This window comes from Leptodactylus fuscus, chromosome 8, assembly GCF_031893055.1.
Source record: "Leptodactylus fuscus isolate aLepFus1 chromosome 8, aLepFus1.hap2, whole genome shotgun sequence".
Classification (NCBI taxonomy): domain Eukaryota; kingdom Metazoa; phylum Chordata; class Amphibia; order Anura; family Leptodactylidae; genus Leptodactylus; species Leptodactylus fuscus.
The window spans coordinates 65,705,038-65,727,932 of record NC_134272.1 but is presented as its reverse complement, the minus strand read 5'-3'; the positions used below and the strand labels follow the sequence as shown (position 1 = coordinate 65,727,932).

The 22,895-nt window shown below is 40.0% G+C and overlaps 1 protein-coding gene across 1 annotated transcript in view; it reads left to right on the top strand.

Annotated features, from left to right (window-relative positions):
* Positions 1-22,347, top strand: part of DRC11 (dynein regulatory complex subunit 11) — a 105,238-nt gene extending 82,891 nt beyond the window's left edge. The window contains exons 10-20 of the mRNA XM_075285452.1: positions 2,126-2,201; positions 2,377-2,483; positions 2,688-2,780; positions 4,223-4,290; positions 5,935-6,017; positions 6,982-7,089; positions 10,714-10,913; positions 18,516-18,602; positions 19,157-19,334; positions 20,923-21,158; positions 22,159-22,347. Coding sequence (XP_075141553.1) covers positions 2,126-2,201; positions 2,377-2,483; positions 2,688-2,780; positions 4,223-4,290; positions 5,935-6,017; positions 6,982-7,089; positions 10,714-10,913; positions 18,516-18,602; positions 19,157-19,334; positions 20,923-21,158; positions 22,159-22,278 — 1,356 coding nt within the window. The 3' untranslated portion in view covers positions 22,279-22,347. The remainder of the gene's footprint in view (positions 1-2,125; positions 2,202-2,376; positions 2,484-2,687; positions 2,781-4,222; positions 4,291-5,934; positions 6,018-6,981; positions 7,090-10,713; positions 10,914-18,515; positions 18,603-19,156; positions 19,335-20,922; positions 21,159-22,158) is intronic.
* The last annotated feature ends 548 nt before the right edge of the window (positions 22,348-22,895 follow it).

Here is a 22,895-nt window from a genome sequence, read left to right as displayed (position 1 = left end):
AGAAAATTAGGTCCATATCACAACTGCAGTCAAATGAAAGCAGGAAACATTCTATGCATATAAATATATATTTTCCATATATATATATATATATATATATATATATATATATATATATATATACAGCATATTTTAAATTCATTAAGAAATTACATTAACAAATGGGAAGTTTCCTAGTAAGATAATAGGAGGTGAAATCATGGACTATAGTCGATGAGATAATTCCCTGCAGATACAGATAATTGGAAACTCTGCCACACTAAAATAAGCAGCTCTCTAATGAAATGTATGCAGCCCTGCACATGAACCATATATCTATATGATCACACGTGGTATCTATCTTTCCAATCATCCCTCCTTTCCAAGTATGAACTTATGAACCCTTATTACTTTCCACTTATCGACTTGAGAGAAAAAGACTTGTCACCCCAACAGGCATGTTTTTCTCTATTATATCTGTACGTGGGGGGGGGGGGGAATCAAGATATTGTTTGGTGCTTGACCAACATAAGACATGTGACTGCTATAATGACTCTATAGGAAAAGCATTCATCTCAAACCTCCTTAGTGATGTTATAGAAGTGACTTCATCAAATACCCCTCTGACACCTCCTCTGTTTCATCTATTGTACAAGATATTTGCACCGATTTAATAATACTATATATACTTTACACTATATACACTTTAGAAACTTCCTTGGTAGTTCTCAGTTAAAGGGATTGTCTGGTTTAGTAAACCCTTTAGGGAATTTGAGTTCATTGAGAAATGTCTTCTGTTCTGGATCCTCATTTAATATTTCTGGAAGGTTTGATTGGTCTCTACATAAGCTAAAGGGATACGTCCGTGTGCATGAACGGGTCAGTGAAAACCAGAAATGGCTCACAGATGGTAACTGCTTACCATGGACTGCAGAACAGACCATAATAGGACTCTGTGTGCACAGGAGTTGTTTTCGGCCTGGCTTCCTAGCCCCCAAATAGGTCCATGAATATCACAGTCATGTATATGGGGCCACAGAAATTGATGAGCACATGTGCCATCCATTAACCCATTGCTGCTCAATTTTCATTGTTGACTCCCCGCCTTCCAAACCCCATAAGTTCTTTATATATTTTTCCATTCACTGAGCCACATAAGGAACTAATCTTTGCAGGACAAATTTTAATTTTTAATGATACCATTTAATATTCTGTATTATGTACTGGGAAGCCAAAAAAAAACCATTCACAATGGGGTGGAATTGGGGAAAAAACTGCATTTATGTAACATTCTTACAGTTTTTGTTTTTACACCATTCACTGTGCATCCAACTCGTGTTATATAACGCACACCATAATAGTAACCAATTAACTGCTTGCCTAAATTTCCATTTTGATGTGATCCTTGTTCATTATTTTGTGTGTGATTCTTCTCTGGTGGATACAAAGTATAGCTGAATAAAGTCCTTGGAGTGATCTGCAGTAAACCAGCTTTATGGGGGCAGAGGATGTCCCTCATATAGCCCAGTCTGTTCAGCATTGTTATAATGAACAAATGCCTACTTTAGCATCTTCAGGTACCATATCATACTTTAATTTTGGACTTGCTTCAAGGTACAAAAACAAGTTACGCATGTAATTGCTGCCCCCTGACTAGGCTAGCTCACAACCTCGACACTAGGACGCCATGCCTCATGCTTTCACCCTTAGTGCTCCCTCTCTTCCGACAGTGTTTAGATGGTCCATGAGAGAGAAGGATTACCTGGAGCAACATTAGAGAGAGCCCTGTGCTGAGTGAATATATCTGAAATGGCGACCTCGACACAGGCTGCCCCCTGCTCTATCAGTATGGGAGGAAACCAGAGTACCCGGAGGAAACCCACACAAACACGGGGAGAACATACAAACTCCTTGTAGATGTTGTCCTTGGCTGGATTCCAATCTCTATAAGTTTCTTTCCTTGCTCTCTGATAAGAAACCAAGTTAACTTTAAATGAAAGAATAGCTGGTAAAATACAGTCCATATAAGTGTAAGAATCACACAACATTTCTATGGATTCCTCTGTGAACATAGGTAACCAGCAGAGCAAAAAAAAAAGACTATATGGTATGAATGTTATGTTCATTGTATTCCTCATCCCTTTAGGAGGAAGAACCAGGTTGGAAAATGAACCCAAGTGAATTTCTGCCTGACATTTCATCTGCAAACCAAACTTATGAAGGTGAGCCTATTAAAAGTGAAAAGACAGAACACATGCAAGACTCTCCTATATATCTTGGGACTAATCCAAATAAGATCAGAGTGAAGAGCTCAGCAAGTTTTAGAGCAGCACAAAGACATACATGGATAAAACTTAAAGGTCTGCCAATACATTGTTCTTCACTTTTTACTTGCAGGTGTTTGGAAAAGTCGGAATGAGTCTTGGAATCTACATCAGACACATGATTCCGAGCTCATCAAAGAAGATAAGAGGAAGGAAGTAGAAGAAGAGATTAGGATACAGGTTTGGCTGAAGCTCGTCTTAAAATGACCATAGTCCTCAACTAATTTTGCCTGTTCTTGAATCACTATAGAACACTTGAATAACCCACTTATGGAAATATCAAGATTGCTGATTGCCATGACTGCAAATGATGCCTAAAAGATGAAAGAAAGGGAAAATGTAAAAAAAAATTACATTAAAGCCGACTTTTATATTCTTACTAAGGTGGATGAGCTGATGAGGCAAGAACTCCAAAACCTAAAACTGGCCGTAGACAGAGATAAAAACAAAAAGAAAAAAGGAAAGAAGGGAGGGAAGGTAAGTAAGAGGATTACAGCTACTGTAGTTCACAGACATTGAAATCATTTCTTCTATAGAGGAAGCTTAATACCATTCCATAGAGCATTATGGAGATTAAGCTGAGATTACGTCTACCTGGACTAAACCACATTGCCATGGTGACTAAAAATTTTTAGAAAGCGCTTGTCTTCTTTCTGCTCTTAATCTTTTGCAGACGAATAACAGGCCATATGCAATTCATATGATGAGAATTACTAGAACTGGGAATTAATAGTAGATATAGGCTGATGAAATATACTTGTGCTTTTGCAGATTTTGTATATGGTACTGATCTATGTACAGTTGGTCAAATGTTATCTGTTAAGAAATCCCATGCCCCAGTGATGTAAATACCGCTATAGCAGCCGTAGTGGCTGCCAGGGGCCCGCAAACTTAAGGGCCCAGTGGGCTTGTGCTGCTTCTTTTTTTTTTTTTTTACCTGGAGGAGTAACCCCCATTTACTTACCGATCTCCATTCCTGCTCATGTCCATTTCGGCTTCATCTTCTGTCCAGGGTGCGTCCCATATCAATTTGCTAGGGCCCCCTGGAGGGCAGAAGGGGAAGCAGAAGCGGCCATGAGCAGGAACGAGAATAGGTAAGTAATAGAGATGAGCGAGTACTGTTCAGATCAGCCGATCCGAACAGCACGCTCGGATAGAAATGAATGGACGTAGCCGGCACGCGGGGGGTTAAGCGGCCGGCCGCCGTCAAAGCGGAAGTACCAGGTGCATCCATTCATTTCTATGGAGCGTGCTGTTCGGATCGGCTGATCCCAACAGTACTCGCTCATCTCTAGTAAGTAACACTGCCGGCCCCATTGCAAGAGTTGGGTGAACCCAATAAATACTTCTATTCATATACTGTGGCGTTTCTTTCAAGGGTTATGATTTTTTTTTTTATTATCAGTTAGTACATATCACCAATTATAGACTTACAAAAAACATTTTCCCAATAGGTTTCTATAAAAATTCTCCCCTCTACAGCCTCTACTTCTCATACAGTGCAAAGTGCATATCCTGTCCAGAGAGTAATCTGTAGAGATCTGGCTATTCAGGAGCTCGCTGTATCATAGCTCAGTATAATGCAGTGAGCTTCATTAACCCAGGTGAGTTCAGTACGGGAAATACAGGCCTTTGATGTGTAATGCCTGAGCCCAAATTTTGGTGAGGTTCAGCTGATTATTTATTGCATATAGGTTACTCCCTATTCTCACATGACAACAGAGGAGCCTTTCAGTGTCCCCCAATTCAGTACCCAGACACTACTCATATGAGCATATATGAGTATGGGGGGCTGGATGAGATGTCTGTCGCCTGCTTGTTCATCTGACAGCTATATAAGCTGCATGGCCTGCTCTATGCACAGAATATAACCTGCTGAATTCTTTATGTCTAAGCTTCCTAAATTTGTCTTACTTTAGAAAAAGAAAAAAGGAAAAAAAAGTGGAAAGAGGAAGAAAAAGAAGGAAAAGGACTTAACACCAGACAGGTATGCACATAAGTATATGTATGACCAACCATGCCTAACCACTCAGTTTCTTTATTCAAGCTATCCTGTAAGCAGGTGAAGTGGCAAAACTACTGCAATAGTAGCCGTAGATGCTGCTATGGGGCCCACGACTTTAGGGGACCTGGTCGGCCTTTTTCTATTTGTTTGTTTGAATAGGCCGTTACTTGCTGGATTCCTCCTGCAGGTGACAGCCACTACTTACTTATCAATCCCTGCTTCTGCCCACAGCCTCTTCTGCTTCTCCTCCAGCTTTCAGGAGGTCCCATGCACTGTGGTGAACATCATCAGCGATGTCAGTTGTACCATGTGGGGTGGCCGATGAAGGGGGCTTAATATCATGTGAGGGTCAGTAAAGGGGATGTTATACCATGTGGCGTTGGCCCCATTTAAAGGTTTTCTATGGGACATAGTCTTTTCTAATTATGCCCCTGAGTAGGTGATAAATGTACATCCACATACAACAGATACAATATGGATTTTACATCTAGATTTGTTGGCTGAAAATCTGCAGTGTATTACGGTACCAGTAAATCAAAAAATGACATGATCATGTGTCAAAGCTGCTCCTCCTTTCCAATAGAAATATGGCAAAAAAGATTAAGAATTCCCCCAATTGAGTTTTTGTCTTTGTTGTTTTGGTGAAAATTTTGCTGTTGTTTTTTTTAGCAGTGGATTTAAGAGGAAGGATAAATATACATGATTTCTTTATATTTCCCATTCCTTCTGAATCCACTCCTCGCTTTGGCTCATAAAAGCAACAACAAAATCTGCACCAAAAAAAAAAAAAGCAACAAAAATTCAATAAGGCTGAGGCCCCACATTTTGGAAATGCAGCTTTTTTTGTTGTAGATTTTGTTGAGGTTTTTTGAGCCAAAGCCAGGAGTGGCTACAAAAGGAATGGGAAATCTATAGGAAGTTCTTATACTTCTACCTCCTGCTCTATCCAGTCCAGGCTTTGGCTCAAAAATCCGTAACACGGTCGGCAACAAAAACAGCTGTGTTTCTGCAATGTGGAGCCTTAGCCTAGGGCAGATTTACCAAGCCACTTGTGCCTTTTTTCTGTCAAACTTGTCCCATTTTTTTTTGTTTTTTTGAGGGGAGGACTTGAGCAAGATTCATTACTCATTTGCACCTGTTTTCTCAGCAAAGTCTCTCTGCTAGTCATTATGAGACTCTGCCAGGAAAAGGGAGCATGGTGTATTTTGAGTGACACATTCACACTGCGCGCTTATCATAAAAAAGCCCAAAATTAGGACAAATGCACTCCAGTATATAGGCAGCATATATAAGCACTCCGTATTAGACTTCATATAAATCACAATTCCATGTGGTGAGTTTCATATTTATGATGCAAGTGCGCCTATATATTAAGTGTGTGTATTGTTAAGGCGCAACAAAATTGCACAGTTGATAACTCTCAATGTGTGTATTAAGCCTAAAATAGAAGAATACCTTTAAAACTAAAAACTAACCTAACACTAAAGCTGCAGGTGTTCAGGAAGTTTGGAATGATGTCTTCTCCCTGACAGATTTATGTAGCTGTGAGCATTGGAGTCTTTCCATTAGGATGCTCTACCATTAATATTATATACATTGTATTACCATGTGCTGTTTTATCTACAGGACAATCGACTCTCTGTATGAAGAGCTGGTTACAGAAGGTCTTCTCATCAAACCAAAGCCGGTGAAACTGTCAGATTTTATTGGTAAGCTGCAGTCTTGTAGCCAGCAACACTTATTTCTGTCCTGTATACTACATGGCTGTTTTTATCATCACGATAATATTGCAGAAGATTCACCTATAAAAGGAATCATCTCAACTTTTACATGAAAGGGAAACTTTGGCAATGTTGTGTCTCTATATTAACTATATACCTTCCTCTCTGGCTACCATCAGAATTGGCTACAGAATATTACATTGAGATGAACGAACCAGTTTGACTGGTACCAAATTTAACCCAAATTTTCCAAAAGTGCGTAAATATTGAAAGTTATACTTATGTTCCTTTACCCATCCTTGGCATTCCCAAGACACATGACATCACTCAGAAGGCCAGAAGAGGATGATGAGGGAGTGCTGGATGCCATGAGGATGCCCAGGAGAGGTGAGGGAAAGTGAGTATAAGGGTCCATCGACACGGAGGAAAATGGTGAGGAATTTGGTGTGGAATTTCAGCGCTGAAAAAAAGCCTCCCAGTGCTAGCAGAAAAAGGAACCCATTGAAGTCAATGAGAGGCTTTTTTTTCAGTGCTGAAATTCCACACCAAATTTCTCACCATTTTCCTCCGTGTAAATGGACCCTTAGGCTAAGGCCCCATGTTGTGGAAACGCAGGATTTTGCTGCATTTTTTGAGCCAAACCCAGTAGTGGATTGAGCAGAGAGTAGAAGTAGAAGAGCCTCCTATATATTTCCCATTATTTTTGTTGCTACTCTTGGCTTTGGCTCAAAAAACTGCAGCAAAATCTGCAAAAAAAAGCTACGTTTCTACAACGTTTGGCCTCAGCCTCTACTTATAATATACTGTAGTCTGAAGAGACCCCAAAGTATAATATTAGCACTTCTGGTTCATGAGAAACAAGTCTGGCTCACATTAAATATTTGGACCATACCAAAAACAAAACATTAAATGTTTGACCATTTCTAGTTATTAACTATATGCATTTTTTTAGGTGAATATAGTTATTTAGGCACTACTTTGCGACAGGCTGACATAGAACCAATGCCATCTCTTAGTGATGTCAAACAGCTTCTTGTCCTGTATGGAGTCCTACCTTTAGGTGAGCAAAAATTTCCTTCTTGAATGGTCTTATATTATCTTAGGCTGTACCATCAAAGACATCAACACTAGTCATTGGCTGTAACCTGCTATGGAAAGCAGCCTACACCAGGACAACGTATAAATCACTGTATATTACTAACACACTAAAGATGTTGTACTGTCCATTAACTTTACACAGTTTTATAGAAGCAAATATTGTGAACTTAAGAGTAATCATGTTAAAATATTTCATAAATTTCTTAGAAGAATATAAAAAAAAATCTCTGGTTCGAGCTCACTTTGTGTCTTTGGTATTGTGGAGTCCTACAGAATCTTCTTCCATTCATTTATTAGTGATGGAAAGCCAACCCGATGACCTGGAGAGGCCATTCTCTCTTATCCTTGCATCAATGGAAGCAATAAATCAATGATTCAATGGTATTCTTTACCAAGTCATACATGAATAGAGGTTGTCCTGAAAATAATAATAATAAAACATAGCCCAGTTGACATTTATTTGTTAATTGTGCTTCATTATAAAAAAAAAAAAAAATGGAGCTAAACTAAAATATAAGTAAAATAAATTCTAATGATAAAAATAATAGTTTAAAACATTTGAATGTTTCAGATATCACTATATTAATACCAATGAATGAAGACATGGCATGCAATAATTTTGCTTGTACCCTGTGCAAAGCAGTAATATGTAAGCCCCAAACCAAAGACTGTGAACACTATCAACAGAGGACCCATATGTAAGAACCAACTGTATAGGTCCTTGATTTCCGACTTATGGATCAGTTGCACATAAGAGCTAGAGCTGATGCAAGATACCAAACTATCATTCATTCAAATGAATGGGTTTGAAAAATGACTGCAGGTTTCCGTCTCCTACCCAGTTTCGGGCAGGAAACGGAAACCTGAAAGCAGGGAGACCCCGGGCGCAGATGTGAATGAGCCCTTACCCTAACATCAGATATTGATATAGGACTTATGGGCCTGATTTAGTATACATCTATGGACTGTGTCTATCACATGAAAACTATGTTATATATGCAGACCCATACCAGGAAAGTCCTGTTTTGTTCAGTATGAAGAGAGAATTATAAACCTGTGAAGGGCAAGAACAGATTCTAACGATACAATTGCAGCCTCGGGGAGGAAGAATCGCACAAGGCATAATGTTCTGAATTTATTTACTGGTATTTCATTGCTGAGTAATTGTTATACTATTTGCAGTTTTCAGTATTTCCTGGTTCTCAGCTGTCTTGCTCTTTGTTCCGTCATGTTTTATTGTACCATATTTTTTAATAATAACCTTCTATACAGATGTGCGCAAGCACAGTACAATGGCTGGCAACAAGACTGTTGTCCAGATCTCTGGAGAAGTTCAATCTTCAAAAAAAACTTATCAATGATTTTATCAACAATGTTCAAATACGTTAATGTGTTCCTTCCTCACAAGTCATACTTAGGATTATTGCACATTTATGTAATTGCAGAAATAATTGGTTTAAAGGAAATCTTCATTGTTGAAGATTTTGACATAAACATATCCAGTGCGGTCAACAGGAGCAACAGGGCCTCTGATCAAGGTTCTCACAAAGTTATTTGTCTGATAAAATTCCCACAATTAGCTGACCATGGAGAAGAGAACCTGCTGGTAATGATCTACTTCCTTTTGTGGTTAATTTACAGATGCCTTATTAAAGGGATTGTCCAGAACTACTGTATGATATTGAGTTCCACTTCCTCATCTCAGGCCAGTGACATCACACCCATAATACCTTACAAGTTTTTATTCTGTATTTATTAGTTTGCTAGTTGAGAACAGATATTAATAGATTGCTCAATAAGAATCTCAAATGTAAAAGGACAGTAACATATAATGTATATACCTCCTAACCGTCCCAGATTCAGCGGGACAGTCCTGTGATTCCGAGTCCTGTCCCGGTCGGCAGTATCAACTGATCTGCATCCAGAGGATGTGTTAAATACCATAATGAAGCAGGAGCCTTCCTCAGACAGCTCCTGCTTCACCACTCTTTGTGAAGCACATCTCTGTGTGCTCAAACCCCGGGAGCTGAAGGCGCGATGTGATGATGTCACATCTGCAGCTCCCTGAACAATCCAGGAGAAGAGACAAGAGCAGAAGGGGACCGAGGAGGGGTGAGTGTTTTATTATGTTAAAATTTGAGGGCAAATGAAGGGGCCAATTAAACTGGTGGCAGAAGATCTGTGCTTAGTCCTAGATGTTTAGGACAACATCTCTGCTGAGTTTCTTTAATAACTGTGCGCAAGAGTAGCTAGAAGAATTGATGGCAGGCAAATGGCGGTCACACCAAATATTGATGGGATTTAGATTTCTTTAGATGCCTTTCATCAATTGGCAAAAATCTAGTATTAACCCTTATATTTTATAAAGTATTCCAACTTTGCAGCACTTTTCAACCGCTTTTGTACTGTACTGTATGTATGTATTGGATGACATCTCTGTGACCTGTTCAACACAATAACCAATATGGGCCAACGGTTGTAAATCCTCTAATTTCTGACTCATGAAGCATTTGATGGGTCAATTATTAGTGTTATTATTGTTTATTTATATAGCACCATCAATTCCATGGTGCTTTACATTTGGGGGTTTACATACAATACACAAAATATACAGGTAGATATAATACTAGCAATGACCGACTGGCACAGTGGGGTAGAGGGCCCTGCCCGCGAGGGCTTACAATCTATATATGTTACATACAGATGGTAAAAAGTTCCATGTTATAACCTTACAATATTGAAGTGCATTATTAAAGGCATGGGACCTCATGGTGAACACATGGCTGCTCTCAATCACTCCCTTTTTGGTTACAAGACGTGTGGGGAGGATAGTGAAGGCCAGGTCAGGTCTTGGTGAATATTATCTTTTCTCATGGAGCAGGACTCTCTGTGATTCCAGCTGTAGAACAAGGATATTTCTACATAACTAGAGGCAGATGTGACTTTGTTGTCATGTTATACAGTTAGCAGAAGACATGAAGTGATGTAGGAGCTCATCATAAAAGGATCTATAGTGAGACGATGTACTATTCCTGGCTGTATGGCACGCCTCATTAATGATTATCAGACATAACAAAGCTAATGCAAATGAAGACTGAACATTGTGGGAGTAGATCACCTTGTTTGCTAAGTACTGAGGAAGAAAATTGTTAAAGATGTAGCACAATCTCCGTGTTAATGAGAACATGTGTAGAGCAAATCACTCAGGATTCATTGATCGTCTTGTAGAGGTCAAGGTTTAATATCAGATGGTTGTTTGCAAGGTCCATTAATGTTTACCCATCATTTCTGTACCCTTGTAGGAGGATCGTGTGACATAAGACCGTTTATTGCAGACTGTGTTGCTATTTTGTATCAGAAATAACTAAAATGGGGCACATTGTAGCAGGTCATACCCCTATGAAGCTATTATGCATATGTCAGTACAATATTTGTTCTTCCAACCTTCCAAAAATACACACATTGTGAAGTGATACACCTGGGCAAGTTGTCAGGAAATCTCCTGGAATTTGGAAAAACAAATATTTATCTTATATTGAGCGATTATGGATTTTTTGGGCTGTAGCATTTCTTCTCTGTTTTATAGGCTGTGATTCGGTTCATGAGAAGGCTCCGCAGGTGAAAGCCCTTCTTCTGGCAGGACCAGCTGGTGTGGGGAAAAAGATGTTAGTGAATGCCATCTGCAATGAAACAGGAGCCAACCTGTTTAACCTGTCACCAGCTAACATTTCTGGGAAGTATCCAGGCAAAAGTGGACTGCAGATGATGCTGCATATGGTGCTTAAGGCAAGTATACAAGATCATCCAGATCGCTCTCTATGCTTAGGAGTCAAGTAGGCGGTACAACTTAGTGACTGACTGCTACCTCTGTAAGCACAACCAACCAAAGAAAGCAGTCAGGACCGACCACTGGACCCCTAAGCTCAGAATGGAGACAGATTGAAATGAATAAATTACAATTTATACTGCATATATCACCAACATATACCGCAATGCTTTACATATGTTGTCATTAATCACTGCCCCTAGTAGGGTTCATAATCTAAATTCCCCACCAGTGCTAGCACACAGAATGGCCACATCTCTGTAGTACAAAAACATACACATTCATACATTCTCTAAGAAAACCGAAGATTTACAGGGGTATTCCATAGGACATGCTATAAAGATCTGACAGATGTGAGTCCAACCTGTTCTATTTCCATAACTCCCATACAAGTGAATGAAGAGGTACAATGTCCTCTTCGGGGTGCACGATCAGCTTCCCGGACCAAGGAGCGTAGAAACAATAGCAAAAATGTCGAGATAGATCGGCATCACTCCAGGAGCAATATTTAAAATGTAACTTTTAATCCATGTTAATAGTAAAATACAGCAAGGTTACAGAAAAAAGCATGAAAAAACAAAAAGCGACATATTAAAAAACACCAACGCGTTTCGGAATGCTCTGTTCCTTAGTGATGGCAGAACAGACTGGGCCCCATTCCCAAGATAGGTTTGGGTGCTGTAGATGAGACCCGCATCTATTGAGTATTCATGGCATATCCAGAAACACTCCAGGGATAGATGTTAGTCCATCAGTTTCCTTATGAAATAAGTCGTCAAAAATGCCCATTTTGGCCATAGTTGATATAAATATATATATATATATATATATATATATATATATATATATATATATATATATTATTATTATTATTATTATTATTATTATTTATTTACTTATTTTTTCTGAGGAAGTTGAGGAACGTAGTTTTTGGTGAAGTGATTATTTATTGACAGCTATTTGGTCATATACATATCGTATTGCCTATTACTGGCCAAAGAAAGCAGTTACATGAAGGAAATTGTGAGAATTCACATAAGATCTAGTGTCCATCCAAACTGGCAAATCTATGCTGGGCTCCAAAAAATACAAAATGTCCAAGTTGGATCTTTTGTGTCTGATTTTATTATTTCTCCCAAGATAAACAACAGAGCATCATCTACCCCTTGCATTCATAGATGATATACCTACAATGAAGTTACATATATATATTATTTTCTATATGTGGCCTACAGAATCATGTTATGATCTACTATTGTCCATCAGTGATTTGCATTAGACCGTCTGTATGTTGTACTGATGTATATGAGGAGGAGGCAGATGCTGTGACATGGTGAAATAATTTCAGGGAAGATTCCAGAGCGTGCGGGAGGTATTTATCCAAGACCCAGTTTTGCCAACTGTAACATTTTCCGATAATTAATTAGCCAATCGTAGACCCAGAACAGCTGCGCGCTACATCATCAGCAAATACTAGCCATGATTTATTATCTGCCAGTCAGGACCAGGATCTCCGAGCATGGAGCTGCAGTCAGGGGCGCCGTGACATCACAGGGTTATGGCGGAAAACAATAGATTTCTGACAGCTAAAAGTACACACTGCTTGTAGAGGTGGAATGTAAATCTAGCTAAGGTAGATGAAGGGCGAGAAATATCACAGCTTTCACTAGGTAACGGAGAATATCAAATATGGATACTAACAAAGTTATGTTGTTACTTAAACAACATTATTATAGACAGTCAATGTCTTCTATCCTAGTTGATGAATCTTCTTACTGGGAAATACATAACATATTAACATACTAGTTTATTCCACCATTCCTGTACACTGTTATGCTCCATACCCATGACTAGAGATAGGCAAACCTATTTGTCACAAGCCAGGTTCGACATGAATATTCCAAATTGTTCAGATTTTAGCAAAACCAAATAAATGGCGATCCTCCTCGGACTAAAATGTATTGCGCAATAAAAATACAGACGAGACATGTGTTGTGAGTCATTGTGTGATATTCTGGCACCATCTTACATTACCTGATAGCCTCTCAGCCAATAGTCAGTGGTAAGTGGACGCCTTACAGTGCTGATGTCCCATGTGATATATAGGGTTGTGTGGGCTAGAAGAAGAAGAGGCATTTCAGTGATGGTAGAAGTAGGGGAAGGATCAGGGGCGTAACTACCGTCATAGCAGCAGAGGCAGCTGCCACAGGGCCCGGGACATTAGGGGCTCCGTGACCGCCGCTACTGCTGCTATCATTATACTCGGGGGTCTTTTCGGACCCCTGAGTATAATGATTGGCCGCCCGGGAGAGGTAAGAAACATAAAAAACACTGTTACTTACCTCTCCACGATCCTGCCAGGCCTCCTTCCTGACATCCTTTCTGACGTCGCTGACGTCACATGAACCCGGCCTGCTTCCCAGGTCATGTGACGTCCGACGTCATAGAAGAAGGATGGCAGCAGAGAAGACAGCGTAAGAGCCGGGGGACAGGTAAGAAACTTTTTTTTTTTATGTTTTTATCGGGTCTCCGATTATTATACTCTGGGGTCTGAAAAGACCCCAGAGTATAATAATTGTTTATGGGTGTCCACAGTGGGACATAATACTGTGTGCAGGGGCCACTAAGGGACATAATACTGTGTGCAGGGGCCACTAAGGGACATAATACTGTGTGCAGGGGCCACTAAGGGACATAATACTGTGTGCCGGGGCCACTATGGGGGATAATACTGTGTGCACGGGCCACTATTGGGGATAATACTGTGTGCAGGGGCCACTATGGGGTATAATACTGTGTGCAGGGGCCACTATTGGGGATAATACTGTGTTCAGGGGCCACTATGGGGCATTATACTGTGTGCAGGGGACACTATAGGGGATAATACTGTGTTCAGGGGGCCACTATGGGGCATAATAGAACGCGCAGGAGGGGGGTCGGTCAAGGTCTACGGCGTCAGTCGGGGGGGGGGGGGGGTCATGTCAAAAGTTCGCCACGGGGCCCTGCCATTCCTAGTTATGCCACTAGGATGGATGTATTATTTATCACAGCATGATACAGAACAATGAGTACTGCAAAACTTACAATAGAGCCAGGAGTAGGAGAATTACAACACAGGAAGATTAGTGATAGAAATCATAGTAAGGGAGTAAGGGAGAATATCTGCTGTGTGAGCCAGACTGCAACAGTCATACAAACAAAGGAGAGTCAACTCTTTCATTGCCAAGAATATAATTTTGTCTAATTTTCATCCGTCCACAGATTGTTTAACATAATTGTTACTAGCAAAGTCAATCCTGTTAATGAAAACATTTTAAACTCTTGCCCAAAAAAACCGTAAGAAAAGATTTTTCACTAGGTACAAACTGCTGTTCTAATCGCTTCTCCTGTGACCTGGTCCATCATATTAATCCATACAATACCGCCTGCCACTTATGCTGCCACAGCTCCCACCACGTAGCCAGACATGTCCTGCGGCCTAGTCTATCACATTCCACTATAACGCACTTTTGGTCAATAGGGTTAATTTTTGAGTGTTTTATGTTGGAATGTGTAATAGCCATCCACCGCTTACCATCCGATTTTACATAGACATAAATGTCACTTTGACATAACTTCAGCCTTAGAAAGCTAGAAATTGGATAGATAGGTTTCCCAAGAGCTTTGAAAGTGTTAAACGATATGTTTTAAATCTATTTAAAGTCTGGTTCGTACCGACCCTGAAACAAATATTGGTCCCAAACAAAACAAATATTGAGAGGTCGCCCATTTCTACACAAGACTATGTGCAATGTATGGGTCAGTAACAGCAGAACAGATGACACACGAATTTGACCCGTATATCATTTGACCTAACAAATCTTTATTCTTTCCATTTTAGAAATTGACATGCTGGGAAATGAAAAATCTACACCACAGGTCAATTTCTAATGTGGAAAATTCCTGTAGAGTGTGTGAGGTTTTGTAAAATCTTTTCCCCTTGTCTGCTTCTCTGTTATGGATTTGCCCTGAAATCTGTATCAAGTCCCTCCTGTGTGAACTTATTCTAAAGGGACTGCCTCCTTTTAACAATCTCTTTCAATGTTCTCTATAGGCACACCGCTAGCTAATAGAGGAATCCTGCCCCCAGAACACCCAATAAACTTTTATAGTAGAAGAACCATAGAGTTACAGTATAGCCCTAGTTTTAAAAAAAAAAAAAATCCAATGAAACATCCACGATCTTGAACTGCAAACGTATGATGGAGCCCTGACACTCTTCCAAGCCCAGAGGCTTTGAGCTATGAGATCTTCTCCAAAGAACACCAAATGAAATGTTAGAAGTGCCAGGGGGCTCTTATTTTTGTGATTTGTGGGGGTCAAAGACTCCACACTAGGCAAATACTCAACATTCCCATCTTATACACCCAGAGCTACACTTTACCATTTGTTTCCTTAATAGCACCATGACCACATGGAACCCAAAGGATGTATCTATCATCCATTGTACATACTGCCTGTCCTTATCATGCTACGTTGTCAAAATCTGTGGAATTCCTTTTAGACAAATGTGACCTCAAAATGACATAAAGTTGAGAGTCATATAAACCAAATACAATGTGACGTAGCCAATACCTGTAACCTATTGTTGCTGTTTTCATACACATGGCTGCAATGATCGCAGAAAGCAGCTTATCTCTTCTCCATTCCTTGGAGTAAATCTGATTAGGTTACCTTTATCAAATAAAGGGAATTTAATTAAAAGAAATGCTAAACCCTGAATTACAGATTTGTATATTTTACCTTGACATTCCATGGCGGAGTTAAGAACAAAAAATAAAACTTTAGATTTATATTATATATGACATATGCTGTAGTCAGAGTAAGATGAATATCTTTATTATTTCCCATGAAAATACTGTCCAGAACATCTTAAATGCGCCTACTATTAGCATCTTAAAGCGTCTTAGAGACGAGAAAGGCTGGGTGGGACTTGCAGAAACAGCCAAGCAGTGCTGTTCTACACTGATTCTTTAAAGGTGTATTCCCATGACACTTGTTCACTAACCTGCAGGCTGTTGTGCTCTCTTCACGTCCTGCTTTTCTCGCACATAGGTGGGCGGGGTTTCACTTGCACGGGATTGTTTGTAAATGAATTACCACAGTGTGAAGCTGATGTAGCAGAGCTGGATTTGAGTCAGTTTGCATTACATACAGAGGTAATGGACTCCCTATCTCAGCCCTTATCAGCCAAATTCAATTAAACCAACTGATAAGAGCTCAGAAATCCTGGAGCTCTCACCTCCCCTATCTGTGTCATTTAACAGCTCAGAGCCGCTCCCAGCCCCTCCTTCCCCCCTGAGAGCAGGCAGCTACATCACTTGACAAATGAGCAGATAATCCCAAGGGCCATAGAAACGAAGTGTAAACAATGAAGTGAATAAATTAAGATAGCGGCCAAACAAAGCAGTTTTGTTAAAGCAATGCATTTAGGAAACGTCTTATATCCACATAAACTAGCAGTATAGATAGGAGCCTTGTGATGGGACAACCCCTTTAACTTCCATAGAGGTTACTCAGAGATACAGAAAGAGTGCAGTTACATTGTTTCTGTAGCTTCACAGTTACGAAGACAATGTTACTAAATGTGCTATGATATTTCCATATCGCCCATTTATTTCTATTAGAGTTACAGAAGAGTCTCCCAGCTGTTTCATCCAGTCCTGGTGGTCAGCACTTGTTGCCAGTTATCCTCATCTTGGCCATGACATGCCAAGCTGGGAGCGCTCCCTGGCTACAATGTGCCATTCTGCACATACTAGCAGAAAAAGGAACCAACTGAACTCAATGGGAGACTTTTTTTTTCAGCCCTGAAATTCCACACCAAATTCCTCACCATTTTCCTCTGTGTGTATGGACCCTTAGTGGCAGATAGGTCCTTGGACCCCTCTTAATCTCCAGGATGGAGATGTAACTTCTCTTTCGATGCCTTCTATAATTACTTCCCAATGTGGATTTCTCTCACTGCCTCATACAATTTGACAAGTTTTGCAATTTGCCATATCCACGTGTGTAAATTGGTTGAAAACCTAACCTGACAATCTACCTCTTACGGGCCTAAAAACTCAGAATTGTGGTTTCTGTTAAAGATAACCATACTATTTTTTTTCATTGATATATCACCAACATATTCCAGAGTGCTGTACAAAGCTTGTCATCACATCAGTATCTGTCCTTGTTGAGGCTCACAACCCATATACTAATTCAAAATGAGTATCTTTATGAAGTGAAGTAACAGAATAAGGACATACTGCATATCGGCGGAGGTCTAATGATGGATCTCCAACATTATGAGAACAGGGGAGCCTAAGGCTTCAGTACAGCACTAAGTTATCATGGTGGCCCCATAGAAAGAATAGAGCAGTGGTGAGACTGCCCAGCCAACACTTCATTCAGACTGGGGTTTAAAGCACCCCTGTTGGTAGAATCCGTGGAGGATCTTAGGAGTAGGACCCTCCTGTAGATAGTGGATAGCTTCTGTAGGAGGGCAAACACATTTTGTTATTCACATTATGTATTTAGCATTTGTAAAAACGAACAATGGTGGCAAGTAATGGATGCTACTGATTAATAATGGGGTCCATTGGGGTGCAGCATGGGCCCATCACTTCTTCTAGTCAGATATGATGGAATCTACATGATGGAGCTTCTGACATAGATGACAACCTAATGGGACATATAACTGACTGCTTGCAGCTATTCTAATGGAGCGTCAGTGCAAGTGGATATATTGCCTATATACAAAGGCCATGCTATGAACCATGATATGACATTGCAGGATGTGAACTCGCAACAAATGCTTCATTGTAGAAACCAGCCACAGAAAGGGTATCTCAACAGAGACATCATCCCCTTCAAAAAGGTGGCTCCCAAAATGCACAACTGGCTAGTTTTGTCAGAAGAAGTCAGAGCCACCTAGAAATGTGGTATTACATGGCTCATACAGCACAGCTCTCTGTTGGGTCTCATAGAGGTGTCCGGAGCAGGCGACCTCCCTATATGACCTCTATGAACCTCCTTTCAAGAAAATAGCACCCCTCCACTCTGCAAAGTATGAACCAAGGACAATAAGGTTTCTAGAGTAGTTGTTGCACAAGTGGCGTGTATATACTGTGCTTTACTCTTAATAAGTAGGTTATGGTGAATGTGTATTCACACTGTGCAGGTGCTGTAAATTAGACACATGTGGTTCTGTGTAGCAGTGATGGAAGGACATCCTCTAGTGGTGACTGCAGGTAATAGCATACTTGAAATCTTGCCAAAGCAATTGATCTATGGACAAGTTTATTTATACGAGACCACAGTGTATGCATTTCTCTCCAGCACATGAATCAAACTAATCAGGAATAACAGCAAATGCAAAGACGGAAACAGAGGTTCAATTTTAATCGGATTTTCAGATGCAAATGTAATAGACAAATGTGACAGCCAATGATGAGAATTGACTGCGCTTTCACTGAGTATGTAGTTCAGTGTTAATGATGATGGAAATAACATTTCAGAGGATTGTAACCTATTTACAGGTGGCCCGTCAGCTCCAGCCATCAATCATATGGATCGAAGATGCCGAGAAGATGTTTTATAAGAAGGTACCAAAGACAGAGAAACAGGTAAAACTGTTTGTAAGGTGCAAATGTCATTTTTAGAATTGTAATGGAATAGTAACATTCACACTATATAAATCATACACTTCCCGACTGAGAAAATGAATGTTATGGGTTAAGTCATTTACACTTATATATCAAGTCCCCATACCTTGTACCCTTTATTCATATATCCTATATAGACTCTCTGCTAGAACCAATTATATAAACTAACACTGTTACCATCTGCACTGATGCAGTGAAGAAAATGTAACATATTTGCCCAGTAAATTTCCACTATACTGGTTATGCTTCATTGATTTACTGCCCCCTGGTGTCCATTATTTATACTATACCACACCTGCTAAATCTATCCTACATGACTACATGAGATTACATAAGAACTAGAAGACCTATTGTTATTTATCATAGACATATACTATATGTTATATATAATATATACATAATATATATTCCAAGTGATATTTTATTTAGACTTATTAGATCATAGAACATATTATATAATATATTTTGTTATCTCACTTTTTCATCTCAATCACCTTTCTCTTCCACTTCAACAGTTAGATCCCAAACGTCTGAAAAAGGATCTCCCAAAACTGTTAAAATCCATTAAATCGGAAGATCGGATCCTTGTTGTGGGAACCAGTCAGCGACCATTCGATGCAGAAGTCAAACCTCTGACTAAAGTGTACAAGAAAATTGTTCTGGTGCCACGACCGGATTATGCGGCACGCCTGGGTGAGAGGGAATGATGTATTTATCAATTATATAGGACAGTCTCCATCTTCTGCCCTATTATATATATATTTGGTGTTCGCCCATACTTCAAGCATTGTGACACACTGATTTTGGAAGGAAACAGAATAAGGCTACATTCACATGTGAGTGATAACAAATCCATCTAATAAAACACAAACAGGGCCCAATAGATGCCACTGATTATAATGGGGACTATTGGGTCTCCATTAGGTGCGCATTATTTTTATGGATAAAAAATTTTGTCTATAATTTTTTTTTTATGTAGATTGTGATCCTCATAGGGATCACAATGTACATTTTTTCCTATCAGTATGTCTTTGGAAAATGGGAGGAAATACATGCAAACATGGGGAGAACATACACATTCCTTGCAGATGTTGCTCCTGGCAGGATTCGAACCCAGGACTCCAGCGCTGCAGTGCTAACCACTGAGCAACCATGCTGCTCCCGTAATTTTAGATGGACTTTGTGAAGGCAGTTCCTAATGGAGCCTAATATAATCTTTATATATCCTCTCTGGCCCATAACATATATTTGGTGGGCCCATAGGGAAGGAGTAATTCGGGTCTATGCATATACACATATGTGATAAAAGGCACCATGTCTAGAACCAATTGTGGACATAGCTGCTTATTCAGTGTTGCCCTTTAGGCATAGTCAGACAAATGTGCCTTGCACTTGACTGTACATTTTTCACAACCTGCTGTACACTCCAGGATAACCCATTTTCACGGATCCCTCATAGACTTGAGTCTATCAAGGATCCGTGAAAGCGGCCCAGGAAATGGCATGTTCTATTTTTTCTCAGATTGGTCTCACAGGCCATTAAAACAAATGTTGTGTTAATTTATTCATTAATATCTACAGGGGCCATGTGTTATCCACTAATACAATGGCTAGCACACAGTCATGTGACTGGTAGGTAACAGATGCAAGGCAGATCACAGGTGAGGTTGAACCCCTTGTTCCCCTACTGACAGCAGTAGAATCTCTCTAAACTTCAGATATGCAAGATAATGTAATATAAGAGGTATTAAACTAATACACATTATCCCTGTCAATTACATACAAATAAATTCGTAGATTCTATTTTCTAAAATGAGAGGACATTGACACTTGCGCTCACCCATGTCTCCCTGCCAGGTCTCCATCCTATTCCCCAGAGAAGCTGGATAGGGGAGGGGTTCCCAGCAGTCAGTTTATAACCCATTCATTTGAGTGAGTTTTTAAAGCAAACCACCGCTGTCCATGTGCAGCCTCTCCGTGGGGAAACTGGTTTTTTTTGGCTGGACACAAAGTCCTGCATGTCCAACTTTGTGTCCAGCCAAAAAAAAAAATGGTTTCCCCGTGGTTAGGCTGCATATGGACACTGGCGGTTTGCTTTAAAAAAAATCAGTGAAATGAATGGGTTTTAAACGGACCGCTGGGAAGCCGTCCCCTGTCCAGCTTCTCTGGGGAATAGGATGGAGACCCGGTGGGCGGACACGGGTGCAAGTGTGAACGCCCCTGAGACCTCCGCCCAGAAGGTGCAGTAAATTATATAATCTCTCATATCTTTTTTCCCCAGTTCTTTGGAAGCAGTTGACCTCCATTCGTGTAGACAGTGCGCCATCTCTGAATTACAGCGCTTTGGCTAAGATCACAGATGGATTTACCCCTGGTCACATGGTGCAAGCAGTGGACACGGTGCTCAATGAAAGAAGAATAATGCAGCTTTCTCAGAAACCTCTGACAGCAGCAGAATTTCTGGGTTCATTGTCCAGACAGGAGCCGGTGTACAAAGAAGAGGAGGAAGCGTTCAAGGTCAGTGTGGTGTTGGAGTAATGTAAATGATGTAAAGCAATGGATATGGTCAATCTTCTGCCTGCATTACCTTCTGTATTGGGAAGGGCAGGGTTAAAAAAAAACTAAATGGGACCTTATATCCATGAATTAGATGAAGATCTGTGACAATTATTGATGGACTTTTCTACTTCACCTGGTGTGGCCATATTGGAGGAACATATAGTCTCCCTATTTTATCTATAGCGGCAGTACAGCAGGGCGTGCCTGCCTAATGGAAATTGATACGAATGGGGATTAATGGGCAGAAAAGTTTTTACAGACTAATACAATATCCAATGATGGGGGGCAGTTCTCTTGTCCAGATAGTGGCATGACAGCTATATACAGAGCCCCATCTATCTGTATACAGCTGCATTTTTTATGTAGATTGTGAGCCCCATATAAGTATCACAATGTAATTTTTTTTTCCTTACCAGTATGTCTTTATAGAATGGGAGGAGATCCACGCAAACATGGAGAGAACATACAAACTCCTTGCAGATGTTGTTCCTGGTGGGATTCAAACCCAGGACTCCAGGGCTGCAAGGCTGCAGTGCTAACCACTGAGCCACCATGTTGCCCCTTGCTTCTTTATCTAGGACCACAGTAGTAAAATAGTGCTGCCATCTGTCCCTCTAATGATAATGAGATGACTGCTGATTCTGCCTTAGTCTACACAGCAAAGCTGACATGTGAGCTTCAGAAAATAGTCAGCCTATTGTGTATAGTCTATCAAATGGAAAACTTCAGAACATTTTATTATAGATTTTTAACTATTTAAAAAATCCATGAATTAAAAAAATATACACAAGTGTTTATAAAAACCTGATTATTTTTTTTTATATATTTTGTTTGCTGATTTATACAATATAGTTATTTGTTCATGATACATTCTTTTTATCAAATTCATATGATAATAATGACCCAACACCTTCTTGAGTGCTTTACAATAACTAGACTTTTTTGTTCCCCCCTACAGACTTGGTATGCGAAGACACCGCTGGGGAAGAAGAGGAGCAAAGCAATGCCTGGTGCCGAGGAAGAGACAGGGAAAGCTAAAGGGAAGAAGAAAGGTGCAAAGAAAGGGAAGAAGAAATAGTTTCCATCAACTGCATAGTAAATGGTCACCAACGCGTCTGTACAATATATCTGTGGATTTTATCTTACAATGATTTCTAATAAATTTTCGCTGCATACTTTAGATACTGCAATGAAATTGGTCTAAATCAGGTAATGAAGCTTGTACACTGTCAGGAGACTTTCTACTGGCTGAAAGCAATTCGACCGGTGAATTCGTTGGGGATAGCTGATCTATTCAATAAGACTGCTATATATTGATTCTCTGTAGCCTTGAAGATCACACAGTATTAGCTTTGTAAAGTTAAAGGGGCACTCCAGGGCAGTAGATACACATAATAGATATAGGATGAAGGATAGTAAAGGCTAATTATACATTTCCAATAAGGCTAGTTAGGTTACAGCTTCGTTCACCCTACACACAAAAACCTTGAGGACATCCTGCTGGGGAAACAATGGTGTGGGTGCATGTGTTAAAAGGTATCGGCCACAAGGATCTCACCACTTGTGTGTAACCAAAGAAGTAATTAATGGAATATGTGTCTTCACTATATATATACACACACTTGAAAGCAGGCTGTAGCTGACAATAAGGCATCTTGTATGCAGGGGTGGGATAGACTATCCTAGAAATGTCCT